Source organism: Anguilla anguilla, chromosome 11 (assembly GCF_013347855.1).
Source record: "Anguilla anguilla isolate fAngAng1 chromosome 11, fAngAng1.pri, whole genome shotgun sequence".
Taxonomy (NCBI): Eukaryota; Metazoa; Chordata; class Actinopteri; order Anguilliformes; family Anguillidae; genus Anguilla; species Anguilla anguilla.
This window is the reverse complement of record NC_049211.1, coordinates 24,592,748-24,606,418: the sequence shown is the minus strand read 5'-3', so window position 1 is coordinate 24,606,418 and position 13,671 is coordinate 24,592,748. Positions and strand designations below refer to the sequence as shown.

The window sequence follows — 13,671 nt, the reverse complement described above, 5'->3', positions numbered from 1 at the left end:
AGAGGAGAATGATGAAACACTATGTCATACATGTGGCCAATCAGCAGCGAGCAGCTGTCGATGTGAATGAACTGGAGCTGACCTGTGCGAAGCTCCTAACTCACCAGTGCCAGCTGCTTTCTGGTGCCTAGCGGAGGATCAGTGGGGGGAAAGATGAGTGTCGCGTGCCTGACTCGAGTGCCAAAGCCTCAAGACCCTGACTGTCTTTAAAGGAAGACCGGCAAGGGGTTATTCATTTAAAATGTGATTTTTTTTGTGTGGTTTTGAATGGATTTTTCAGTTACGCCTCCTACCGTTTTTACTTTGGTGTTACGGGATTTTGAGAGCCACACCCTCACACGCATTCACGCACACTAATGCACAAGGTCAAATGTTAGTCAGTTAATCCAAATGATAAGTAACAATGACCTGCAGTTACGGCCTGTGTCCTGCTAATATGGCTGGAAATCACTTCTTCAAGAAGAATGGTTTTAAAACTGGAGATAACACATCAGTTCAGGTGATGGCAGTCATGTCCTCCTTTGAAATTATATCTGTATAAAACTGGAGTTGAATGATCAGGTATTAAGCCAGAGGCAGTACTGCTGGGATAATGTTGTTATGTATTGGAACACATATCACAGACAATGGATTTACTGTCAACATCATTCAGCTGTCTAACAAAGGTTACTGGTTATGCTGCTAAAGATATGTCAGTACCATTGTTCTACAAATGTGACCTCCACTTTCCAGAATTCTCCTTTCAATATTCATGCATACGGACTGCATGCTCTAAAAGTGTTAAGTCGTGATTTTGTTATTAGTTCATCATGACTCCTGCCGTTTCTTCTGTAGATTAATGAGGTGTTAATTGTTGGAACTTGCTAGACCTAAATTAGATCATCAGTAGTTTTATTTGAATTTACTAAATTTGTCATGGTCATAAACGTAGGTCTACTCACTGGACATTTGAGACCTCTGGTGGTCAGATGAGGCCACTGCAGTAAGTCTCAAATAGGCTGTCCTTGGCTGACTTCACTGAAATCCATGCCACTGATTCATCACAATAACGTGTCATTTCTGACACCTGGCTGAAACATTGTCTTCCAAAAAATAAACGTATTGCATAATGTACCTGGGACAGGGTGCTTGGAAGATAAGCGTTTTCTCCAGGTACTAACACAAAAATAGCTTTAGAAATGCGGAATGTGAAACTGGTTCACCTGTGCTGTACACGTGTACTGTACTGGACTGAACTGCGCAAATGTTTGTTTCTGTTACTTTGCTGTTATATTGTGCTTGTGGGATTGGTGATCGATCCATTATAGGCTGTCTAACCAGTGGATATCCAGCTTGGAAGAAAAACCTTATATGAAGTAGAAAGTTTGGTACTGCTGCCTGGACATAAATATATTTTGACAGGGAAGTGAAGGGCAGGTATCAGTTTTGCGATACACAAGTACTGAACTGACTATCACACTGCTTATTTCATCTTCATCTTTTCAGCACTCCCCTGACTACTTTCTAAAAGACAATCTTATGAATTAAGAGCATCAGGAATACTGCATTCTTGACCTTGGTCGCACAACTTCATGACCATTCATAAACAGGTTACAATGCTTTGGCTTCAGTGTTAGGGAGACCGAAAATTAAATGTTTAAAATACAGAACTGAGGAGGCTATCTGGTACCACTATAGAATATTTGGCTCCACTGCCCTACACAGCACATTGGGCTGTGGTCATAGGGCAACCCTGGAGGACAGATGCTTGTTCTTGGGGCCACTGGCCACCCACTTGTGACAGTTCAGCTGCAGACTGGTTTCCATTTGCACATGGACTTTTAAGCCTGTTCTGCCTGTGGCCTTGGAAGCTTGTGGGATTTTGAAGGGAGGAGATGGAATGATGGGTGGGGCTAAGGCTCCCATTGCTCCCTGTGTGTCATGTGGGAATTCTGCGACACCCCGAACCACAGGTTACCATGACAGCACGCCGTGCCCTCGCTCAGTGAATGCCACTGAAACCTGCCTGTGTCTCAGCACCGAGCCCATTCACTCTTTCTGTTACATAAAGCATCTGGATTCCTGGGCAAATTATTTACTTTTACCAAATGGAAAAATATTTTAAAATGGTGCAAATAATGGGTCAACAGTCCAGTGATGTAGCCATGTATGTATAGCAATGGGTTTTAGACCTGGAAGGGAATGAGTGTTTGTGCAAAATCTAACCTTTTTATGGAGACATTGTATTATTTCTGAAATGTTTTAGTACGAGTAAGAGTACGTTTAGGTTCTTTATGCTTTTTAAACAACTGTGCATTCCCTAGTTCAGAGGGGCTGACCCAGGTCCTGGTGAGCTGCAGGGTCTGCTAGTTTTTTTTTTTTTTTTTAACTCAGTACTTAACTGTAATCACCTGCTTTCATTGATCAATTAACTTACCTTACCTGGTTTCTTTGGTCTAAGTGGTTGTTGTATTTAAGGTGAAAACAAAAACCAGCAGACCCTGCTGCTCCCTAGGACCAGGGGTGCCTCCCCTCCCCCCTCGCCCTAGTTTTTCAATGAAGTGAATTCACCAAAGACCTACACAGGCCTTTTTATTTTTGTGAAAACCTCAAGAGGGGGAGGGAAGGCTGTGTCTTTAGTAAACTGGCACAGAGATGAAATCTGTGAGAAACTGTGTCTACCTTTGGATTACAGTTCACCATTAATGTATGGCACTGCATATTAACTTCAAATTGCACTGGCTTGAAAGAGTGTATTTAAGATAGGACCCCAGTTGTTCTGTTGAATACAGCCTTATTTGGGTGATGCAAATTGATGTGAACCGTTGTGGAGCCTCTGAGGCGCTATTTGGTCATGCACAAGTTTTAGAAATGCTACTTCAACTTTTTGTTTGTAATGTCTTCACGTCATTCGGTATAAACTACAACTGGGTTCTGTGAACCAGCGCAGTGTGTGTGACAGTGTTACAGATCTGATTGAATAAAAACCTTGATAACCCCCCCTGTGCATGCGGTGTGCTGTCTCATTCTCAGACGTCACGGCTGTTAAATGAGGATCTGATTTCACCGTCTGAGAAACAACCTGCTGTTAAAGTCTGCAACCCGGGTTTTAGCCATGTGCTTCCCATTTGAAACGTCAAACTGTTTGACTGGCCTGAGGTTGGGTCGAACGCGTGCTTCAAAGAAGCTTCAGATCGTCTTGAATAGTATCATTTTGTACAATGGTGCAATCCACTTGGAATTTCACAAGGGTTGAATGCTTTTTGTGCAGACATTTGTGTGTTGGTTCAAAGCGAAGCAAGACAACAATTTAGCCATCACTATAGAAGCTGCCATTGGTTTCTGTTTCATGATCATCAGGTAAATTACATTTGTATGCTGTGTTATAGTATATGACTGGCTAGCTCTTGCAAATATAAGATACAGAAGCAACACTCCCAAAAATAATGGCTGGGGGACACAGAAACTTCATTTAGCACTGTGAGGTTACATAGCACAAGCTATGAAACCACACTAGTGCGTTTAATCTCTGTTCACATTCATCAACACACTCAAACTTGTAGTCTTTACATTGTACTTTATTCAGTCTTTTGAAGATAAGACAGAATATTTCTGTTGTTTCAAAGCCACACACAAATGATTATATCTTTTTTTTTACAACTAAGTCCAACTAGTCTGATCACCAGCCATTGTAAAATTCTATTACCCAAATATCCTTCAAAACTTTTTTTACCTCCCCTTTATGCAGCTGGCTTGTATCCCCAATCACTGCTGTTTTTCACTTGGAGTGCACCTGCAACCTTCCACCTCTATTCCTGTAACCTGTTGTGGAACAGAAGCACTTTTATTTTAATAGAGGAATCTCAATTTAGTTGATAAACACCTTTGGCTTATTGCATTTTTGAGCAGCATTGCTACGTCCATTACACCCATTTTAGGTAGGACTACGAAAAGCCAACCACACACTTGCCATGTCATTTTTCACTAGCGTGCGCATATTTTGATTAATTTGGGGACATTCATCGGTAAGGAAGTCAGGGTGAGAAAAAGAAAGGGTGATAACCCAAAGTGCTCAAAATCAAAAAAAGAAAATTACAGTGTAAAGTATTCATTCCAACATTAGACTATTAGGCCAAACTAGCTAATGAGGATAAGATTAAGCCAACCTGTAATAGGTCATCAGTCTACTCTTCCATTTTAAAATAATCTAAACAAAAACCATCCATCTTAAAATGACGCATTCTTCATTTTAACAAAACAAAACCTATAAAGGGGCCATAATTACTCTTCTCACTTGCACTATTTATAGCTACTAGGTGATTTAGTATGTGTGCACTGTACTTGGCATCTCAGGCTTCTTTGCTGAGAATTGTTCTAAGACCAAAGGTCTCTAGATAATGTATAAAAAAGCAGTAGGCCTATTTTGTAATGAGTGGGAAATGGAGGCACACCTGCGGCCTGCTTCACCGAGGTAGCTGGATAACTGCACTGAACAGAACCCACAACACTCCGTAATCTGGAACATGGACTGAGGTAAAAAGAGCTGTTTCCGGGTTTTACACAGCATAGTTATTCTGCAAACTCAGTAATCCTGCTTAATGAAATACTCCCCAGTTCTCTGAGGAAAAGTTCTTGTTTTTGTATGGGTCAACCCACTGTGCTCCTGTGTTTGGACTGCAGGGGCAGCATCTCATCAGGGATTGATGGGTATGCTCACTAAAACTAAGCTGGAAGTCTTGAAATTCTCAGGGCAGTATGGATTAAGCTGCTCTTTCTGCTAAAGTTAAGACACTATCTATTCGGACCAAGGCTCAGCCTTGTAACTGTGGCCCAATTTTAATCCACTGGCTGCATCAGTTAGTGTCTCTAATGCCATTAACACGCATCAACAGTATTGGTCTACCAAGTCTCGTAGCAGCACTCAACTCACCTGAAACATCCATCCACAATCTCCCCAGTGAAGACTCTTAAACCAGGGTTCTGATTCTTACTTATGCTATGAATCTGAAGACCGTTCCAAGTCATTGCAAGGTTCAATTCCACAAATGCAATTAGTCATACAAACTGTCCTGTCGGTCATACTACTGTATGCTACTTAAACGATATTAAATTTGCCTCATGCTTGAAAATGAGTGTCCCAGGATAAGAACGTTTAAACCCAACCCAACTACAAGGATTTATTTATTTATCCGAATTTGAATTTTGATACAGAATCGGTTTCTAAGCTTACATAGTTTAGACAAAACGCCGACAGGAGGCAAGCTCAGCTATAAACTACCTAATGGCTGCTAGCTTTCTGTGTGCAATAATATACACGAATAGAGTTAGGCTGTGTTGCAAATAAAGTAAATAAATTCGGCCGAGACGATTGTTTCATTCATAAAGACAAATCATTGGAAAGCATAACAAACAAATGACTTGTTTGTTCAGCTGCTGAAGAATGAATGAATGTAGCTACTAGCTTGTAAATTAAACTACTTCCTTTTCCTGTTTGAATCAGCTTTATTAGTTTACAGCGTCAAGGCAACATAGGATAAACATTTGGCCGCTTGATTCCTATATTAATGCTTCGCGTTCACCACATTTTTTCTCTTTCAAAATGTGTCCGGTCGCCCTAATTTATTCTGTATTAATAAAATTGAAGGAAATGATGGATGGGTGGCGTGGAAATTATCACGATTTTTTTGTTGATTAAGTTTGTGCAGGACTAAATAATAGCTTGTTGAAACTAGCTTTAATGTTTTGAAACATCTTTTTATACAAACTGAAAAACAAACAAACATGCAACGAATATCATACAGAGATCCAAATTGGAAGCCGATATATAGCCTATATATAATTTGTAATTTGCAATTACATATTTCTATTTCACATTGTGCAGTTTACATTATTTGGCTATAAAATAATTTGCATTTACATACACTATATTCCTCTTTCACATTTTGAAGTTTACATTATTAGGCTATTTATGATATATATTTTTTCTTTATTGGGGCATCTTTCTTCATAACAAACAAACATGAAGATTTTGCATTTTTTTAAATCGATCTTAACTTCAGAGATTCCATTTAGTTGTTTTTGTGTTTATGAACTTTGCATAGTGTACATATTAGATTAGATAATCGTATTAGCCACAATCTGATGGTGACATAGTGTTAGAAATGTAGCAGAATACAATGATAGTTGCAGCAATTGAGGCGATGGTTTAAATATATATTTCCATAATGAACCAGTTTATTTGCCACAGATATTTTTACGATCAAAGTTGCGGAGTGACGTGAATATTTTTAATTTTACGTCATACAGAGAAGGACTGCACAAGGAAGTGACGTGTCGTCGGCGGTCGAAGGAAGTTTGCCCGGTGCTGCTGGAAGAAACTTTCCCCGGAGCGTCTGACTGGAGTGGGAATCTGGCAGTAGGCGATAGTACGACGGTGGAGTCAAAGCCAGCTGTGGAGGGAACTGTTGTTTTCCGTGGTACTGCCAAAGCAAGTACATTTTTTAGGTGGAAAGAAGAACGTAAAGAAATTCTGCCTGAACTGGTACCGTGTAGTAGCTTTCCCCCTTTCTCCCCCTATCTCCCTCTCCCTTCTCGAACTGAGAATGGGGAAGGAGCAGGAACTCCTGGAGGCGGCCCGCACAGGCAATCTTGCCGCCGTTGAAAAGCTTCTCTCTGGGAAGCGACAATCGGCAGGGGCCGGAGGCGGATCCTCGGGAACTGGGGGAAGCAGCGGCGGCGGTGGCCACAGTTCATCATCTCATCCCCTCTCCAGTTTGCTCAGGTGAGTCCAGCACGAGTTGTGTGAGCTGAGTTGGATCTCGGGTTCTGGCCAGGGGGGGGCTAGCTACATAAAGCGCGGTACAATTCTCTTCTGTCTCTTTGATACGATTTGACTGCAGCCAATGAACTAGCTTGTTGTGCTTTATTGTTCACATGTACTTATTTGTGTGTGGCTTTAAAACAAATATTTAAAGTTAACTGTAAAGGATCTAGGCTAACTGTAAAGGATCAGCCAGTTAGTAAGGTGCCGAGCTTCCTTGCATTTTTTCCTTGCCTCTTGAGTCTTGTGCAATTCGTTTTGGCACTGCTCCTTTCTCCGTTTAAAAGCACACAGTAGCAAACCAGTCACACCTTAACCTACATTTTAGCTAACAAGCTAATGGGCAAAGACATTCCTTAAATATTTGCTTCCGTTCATGAAGTGGACCTCCCTTTCGTCCCTCGCCATGTTTAATAACCCATTAACAGGGTAGATAGGTAACTTAACTGGTCCACACACAAAGTAACACTTATGTTGGTTTGATAGCGAACTTATCGACTCTTGTTCACTAGCTAGGTTCTGGTCACTTTTATATTTGGTAGGAATAAAACGTATGGCACTTCACATTGCTTTCAAACTAGCACAATAACCTTGCTATATAGCTTGGTAATTGGCTGTGGGTAGAAAATTGTAACATACTGCCAATGTATTTTGCGAGCTAGATATTTCGTTTTTGGGAAATCATCTTGCGTTCATTAATTCTTAATTTAGTATCGGTCGTCTACGCTTTTACAGTTTATACGCATATTTACTAGATTTTATTAAAATTTTATTGTATTTTTTGTAATACAATATTTTTTTACCCATTTCGAATTCGCTGTAAATGTTTGCTAAGAGATTAATACGAGCGGTGAAGGGGCGTAACGTTAGTGAGGATACGCAGACGTGATAAAAACCAATGTAATAAGAGCTGTCACAGCAAATGGGTCATGATTCTTCCCCTTTCGTTCCGTCGTTTCTTGTCCGGAGCTTGCCTCAGTCAGCAAGCATCCTTTAAAAGTGCAATCGTTATTCAGCCGTTCACATCTGCATGGTAATTTACTCACCAAGCGCGTGCTATATTTGCGTGTTTCAACCTCAAATGACGTCTGTTTCCAGATGCTGAGTGTGCCCTGTATTTTATCCCGTTCAGCTTTTGTTTGGATAAATCAAGTGCGCATCGGCGTGCGCCATAGCGGCTTTATTTGTTCAAATCAAACTCGAGCGCTGTGACATACTAGCCGCGAGGCATGTACAAATGTGCTATCATAGCATTAGATAAATGATATCCGAGGCCATTTAGCCTAACTTTGTGGTTAAAACAATACAATACAAGCTCAACTGACCACCCATATTTTAATAGCCGAACGTACACAAAGCAACAAAGTAAACGAATCCTGAGAATAGAAAAGAACTTTCGAAAATTCGTTGTTGTGTCAAGGCTGTGAATTGACGAAAATTTCAATTTTCCGATTCTCAGGTTTGCTTTGGATAAAAACAAAAGATGGGAACAATTAGTGGTTTCATTCCATGACTTTTTTGTAATGAAAAATGCAGTATTGTCCTTCAGATGCCAAGGTTACCTTTGCAAGCCCTCTTGCAATTATAGAACAGCATGTGGCAAATGCAGGTCTGACCAAAATAAATAACCTCAAGGTGCCGATGTCTTTACACCAGCACACCTTGGGGGGAACAGCTGTTTTTTTTTTTGTTTGTTTAAAAAGAGTGCATTAGTTTCATGTTGTGTGTCCCCAGGCAAAAGGTTATGCCTTTCAAATTTGATGAGTAAGATGGCACAAAACAAATTAGCCCCCTGTTCACTTTCAGTCTCTGCCACATTATTGCAAGCCATACTGCTGTCATTGCATTGAACTGCAGTATATTCAACCCAACTGACAATTTCATATTTGTCAAAACAAAGTGTGTGTGTGTTTGTGTGTGTGTGTGTGAGTAAGTGCATAATGGCACCCATCATATGTTGTGGCCACATAAATGCTGTTGGCCTTCATCTTAGTGTATTCATGATTCACTTTGCTTGTTGTTGCTGTGGAAATAGGCTAATACTTGGTCCACATATGGTACAATGTGATGTATCACTGAATAACTCACGCCAGACTGTGCGGTACTTCAGCTAATTACCTTAAGCCCTCTTAATTGGGAATCCGTTTCAGAGATGTTGCGTGTTTAAGGATGCCGGTCCTCTGTGCTCAACTGAAGCGCTTTTGGTATCATCTGGCTGGGTCTGCAAAACCTGATCAATGCTTGGCAGCTCTCCACAGCGATAATGATGAGCTTAGCATGTGTTTGAAGTAAGCAGCGAAGGTCCAAAGATCGTGTGCCACCGTTTCGTTTCGTCTTCCTTATGACCCCCCCATCCAACGTCCTTCTCAGCAGCTTTGTCTTACAGAGTTTAGCCCTCCCAGCAAATCTTTTCTGCATGAAATTATTGATCTCTTTTGCTTCCTCAGCCATTGATATTGAACATAACATGGAGTTTTCCCTGGGGATTGTTGCTAGTGTTTCATTTGATTTAGCTAGTGTAATCAAATGTGTCAATAATTTGTAAGTGCCAATATGAACTGCCTAAGTGGTATGGCCATTCGTTCAATACGTCTCTCCTCCAGTTATGGTGGCCCAGCAGAACTTTGAATTGGCTGTTTTCCTAAATGTTTCCCAAATTGTTGTTTGTAGGAGCTGACGAGGTGGACCGTGAGATACTGCACCTGTTAACACAGGGAATTATAATGTTTTTCACATCAGCTCATGTCTCAGATTATGTGTTAGCTGACCTCTGTTCTTACTTAAGGGTAATAAGTGCATATTTAGTATCAGTGACACAATGTCACCTAGGGCAGAATGAGGAACTTGAAAGGGGCAGCTTTGGTGTCTTTACACTCATCCGGTACCACAGACAACGCTGTCCCCTGCGAATCAAAGTCCTCCTCCTCCATACTCACCCATAACCTTATAGGCCTAAGTGTCAGGCCTAGAGGCTGTGTTGACATCTCGGTGTATGTAACAGTAGCACTTCTGACAGTATGTCACACTAGCGTCACGGCTGAACTTGTCCTACTGTGGTTTTTGTTGACGAAGCTTTGGTTGGAACATGTTGGGAAACGGGACTTTCTTGATTCAGTTTGTCAAAGCTGAAAAGCTCTTGGCCTTCTCTAGTTTATAATTTAAAATTATGCATTCAGGGAAACCCAGGGTTCTCCTGAAAGAAATACATCTGCTTTCATTTGCGTACACATTTGTGTAAACCTGAGCTTGAATTCAGCATCAAGTTCTCCAGGAACTGTTTGGAATCACTTCATGATCAAAATTAGGGATAATACTTCACTTGGAAGTACCAACGACCTGCTAACATATTCGGTCTTACGCAGGTGCTGTTTAAATCCTTTGTACATGCAACCCAACCTTTTTTCCTGTGTTCATTTTTTTCAAGGCTACTCTAGGTGTCCTCATGGATTGAAATGTGCCATAGTAAGTCTGGTTTCGGGTACTGTAGAAATCCCAAACGTGTCGCGTGGAATCACTTGAGGTTTAAATGCTGATTGAGCCACTGTGCAAGGAGTTGTTTTGTCTGTGTTGAATTCATGCTGTTTCTCTGCTCGCTCCCATGAGCAGCGCGGACGGCGTGCTCAGACATGCAGCGTTCCAGGAAGGCAGGGGCCGCGCTGCGCGCTGCGGAATGCTTCTCGTTCCTGAAAGGCAGGTCCGCAGCTCGAAACATGCGCAGGGAACCAGAGCAACTCACGGCCCTAACATACATTGTGATGTGTTCCGAGGTTGGCAGTGGTAGGGACGTCACGTGGCCACCTTCGTCAGTCCCACCACCTCGGCATCCCCAGAAGGCAAGACTTCCGCCATCTTTGCTCTTTTGTAAATAAACAGCGGTGGGCCACCCGTACCTCTACGCTATGCAAGCAAGGTGTGTGAAGTCTCAAGCACCATCTCATCTCCAACATCCCAGTTGAAGCTTTAAAAAAAGGGGACAAGCAGGGATCTCTGTCTCAGAACTACCTTGTTGTCTAAGACCCACAGTTAAAGGTTATGCTAAGCTGTGGGTTGAGACTTGGCACTCAGTGACGTTACATGGGCAGCTAGGTTGACATTTGGAGGTGGTCTGAAGCCCTTCCTGTTCCAGGTCTTTTCCAAACAGGGTTTCCAGCTGTGTGAAAGGGGCTGTGTTGATTTGATGTGGCCGTGCCAGTGTCTGCCAGGTTGGGGTCCCTTGCGGTGAGGGAGCCTTGCTGACTGTATGACATCAGCAAAGGAAAGCATGGAGAACCAGACCTGTCATTCCCAGAGCGTGCCCCTCCCTCAGGAAATGAAGCAAGCGAAAATGGACCTTTCTAAACACTACCATTGCCTTTTGAGCTCGTTTTTTCCCTCCTTAACGAAATGGGTGAAATATAGGCTATGTTCTTTCCCTCTGCTCTGGCCTGCTAGAAATGTTGGTTTCTCTTGAGTTCCCCCGTGCAGTATGTGGTGTGTAAAAATTACTGCTGTCCGATTATAGAAACTGAAGTTGTTGTTTTTTTTAATGCAGTTCTGATGATGCGAGTTTTTTGATGGCTGCATTTCCATCAGCACATAGACTACTTCCTTCTTCACAGCTGAAATGTGTGAAATGTGTTCTTTGTGTTTGTCATATTGTGTTCACAGACTTCACACATTTGGCTTGTAAGCTTTTAAGCAATACATCGGTTAGCAAGCAACTTCCATTGCTCAAAGCTGTATTCTGCCTCCAAGTAAACATACATTTTATTTACACGTTTACTTGGGGGATTTTTGATGGAGGATAGAGGATCCCTCCCTGGCTTCAGATGTCTGTTTATCCATACTGACTGGTTGGAATACTGAAGCATGAAGCACGGAGGATGGGTGGAAGGGACACCATCCCTATTTTCAACAGGCTAAAGCAAAGCAGGGTGTAGCCGCAGTGGTGGATCTGTCCTGCTAAACTCAGTTCTAAGCCAGTTAGTGTGTGAAATTACTATCAGGGCTTAATAAGTAGTTTTGAAACGTTTCTTCAGGTATCAGGCACAGTACAGTATCAGTTATCTGTGACACAATCAAGATTATAACAGCACGAAGTAGCTGCCGCTGCCCTATATGCTTGAATTTATGTATCACGTGATCATTTTGAGGATTGTCTTAAAGCTGCAAAATGACTAGGCAAAGAGAAGTCATCATACAAAGTTATTACTATTTTGGTCTATACAGTGTTGCTACAATGCGAAATGTAAAGTAGGCACAAGATAAATATGTCAACTATGTAATGCTTAATGTATAATCAAATATTTATGTGATTTCTCTTTATAATCTTTAAAGAGATTAGCCTATTAAGAAAGGCTAATGTTATGCCTTTAGCATGTTGGAGAGTTTGGGGATTGGTGAGACTCCTTCTGAAGCCTGTCAAATGAGTGCCAGCTGAGGCCCGCTCTGTCCGCTCTCGGCTTATCTCCATGTTCTGCTTTGTCTATCTGTATGACTATGTCCGTGCTCTTTCAGGCACTTATAAAAGGCAGCCTTTTTGACGAAGAATGCTTCCCTACATACGTCTTTTCCTTAATCCCAATGGGATGTCATATTGATGCATGAAGGGGGGGAGGGGGGCTGGATAGGTTTTGGCAAGGTGTTTTGGACCAGTGCCTCTGACCTGAAGGTTGCAAGTTCAAGTCTTCATTTTTGTTGAGCAAGCGAGTTTCACAATTATTCAGAAAAATCTCCAGCAGCAGGTTCAGTCCATATCATCATTTAGCCTAAGTTCTGCTTACGGTTGTCTTCCTGTCGGCTTGCTCATTGACCAGGGTAGGCGATTGAATGCATTTGTTTTAAAAATGAATTTATGTTGGAGCAGGTGACCTAAATCTGCAGATTCTGTGAGTTCAAAGAAGGGCTGATGTGGTGGCATATGAATGCGCCTGACCAGGTGCTTCCTTCGTTGTCAGCAGTTCTTGAACGGCAGCAAAATTCGCAGACTTCATGGCAGACTTGTTTATTTTTTCTGGCAGCTGTCTACCAGCCTGTTGGGCTAGCTGGGAGTGCTGGAATACCACTGTTGTGTTTGTTAAAATGTCAGGTTTTTTATGTTCCGTTTGGACCCAGGAAAAGTAGCTGCTGTACATGGGTTATAAACAAACAAATAAATGAATGTATGAATGCAGGGCTTTCTGACTACTCTCTGTGATCTCCAGTGATCAAACATGGGTCTAGATCACGATGATTCATTTGAAAACGGGCATAGTGAATTGTTCCCTCTTTCCCGTTTCTCTCAAATTGAATGGAGTAGCGTATTGATGTCTAGGCCGGTTCGTAAAACATTTTGCCGCTCGAGTGTTGTGTTCACAGTTCGAAGGACTGCTGCCACTGAAATATAGCAACACATTATTTCCCTATCAGACTAGCATCCATACCAATGTGTTGACAAATGTTTAAAAAATATATATATTTTTTTTAACTTGCAGACCTGGTTAACTGGGGTAGGGAGGATCGATTCTGTTATTACTCCCGAAGCGCAGGTTACGGCACTCACTTTTTATGGCTCCTGCTCGCCTCCATCTAGTCGTCTCCAGAGCATTAAGGAGGCGCGTTGTGGTTATGGATGAGGCACCTTTTAAAATATTGAACTGCGGTGGCAGAAATGTTACGCACACGCTCTCGGAAGGAGATGGTTAAAATGTCGCCTCCTGTCAACCCAGTTCTCGCGGAAGGAAAGGTCAGTTGAGCACATGCTTGTAGAATGTCATTTTTGATGAATCTTTTAGACGATGGCTTTTCTGTATCACCATATAAAAGCGCTGTTTTCTTAGTGGCGCACAGGAGCCTATTCACAGTGGCGATGCATGAGCACACGGTCAGCTTCAGTACGAATTTGCACTCCGTGG

General features: G+C 42.0%; 1 protein-coding gene across 7 annotated transcripts in view; it reads left to right on the top strand.

Annotated features, from left to right (window-relative positions):
* Nucleotides 1-6,254: 6,254 nt before the first annotated feature.
* LOC118208009 (ankyrin repeat and SAM domain-containing protein 1A-like) overlaps nt 6,255-13,671 on the top strand; it is a 102,131-nt gene continuing 94,714 nt past the window's right edge. For 4 of the 7 annotated variants that reach the window (XM_035382253.1, XM_035382250.1, XM_035382251.1 and 1 more), the window contains exon 1: nt 6,255-6,760. In XM_035382253.1, coding sequence (XP_035238144.1) covers nt 6,582-6,760 — 179 coding nt within the window. In that variant the 5' untranslated portion in view covers nt 6,255-6,581. The remainder of the gene's footprint in view (nt 6,761-13,671) is intronic. The other 3 variants (XM_035382252.1, XM_035382255.1, XM_035382256.1) reach the window with 3 other exon arrangements.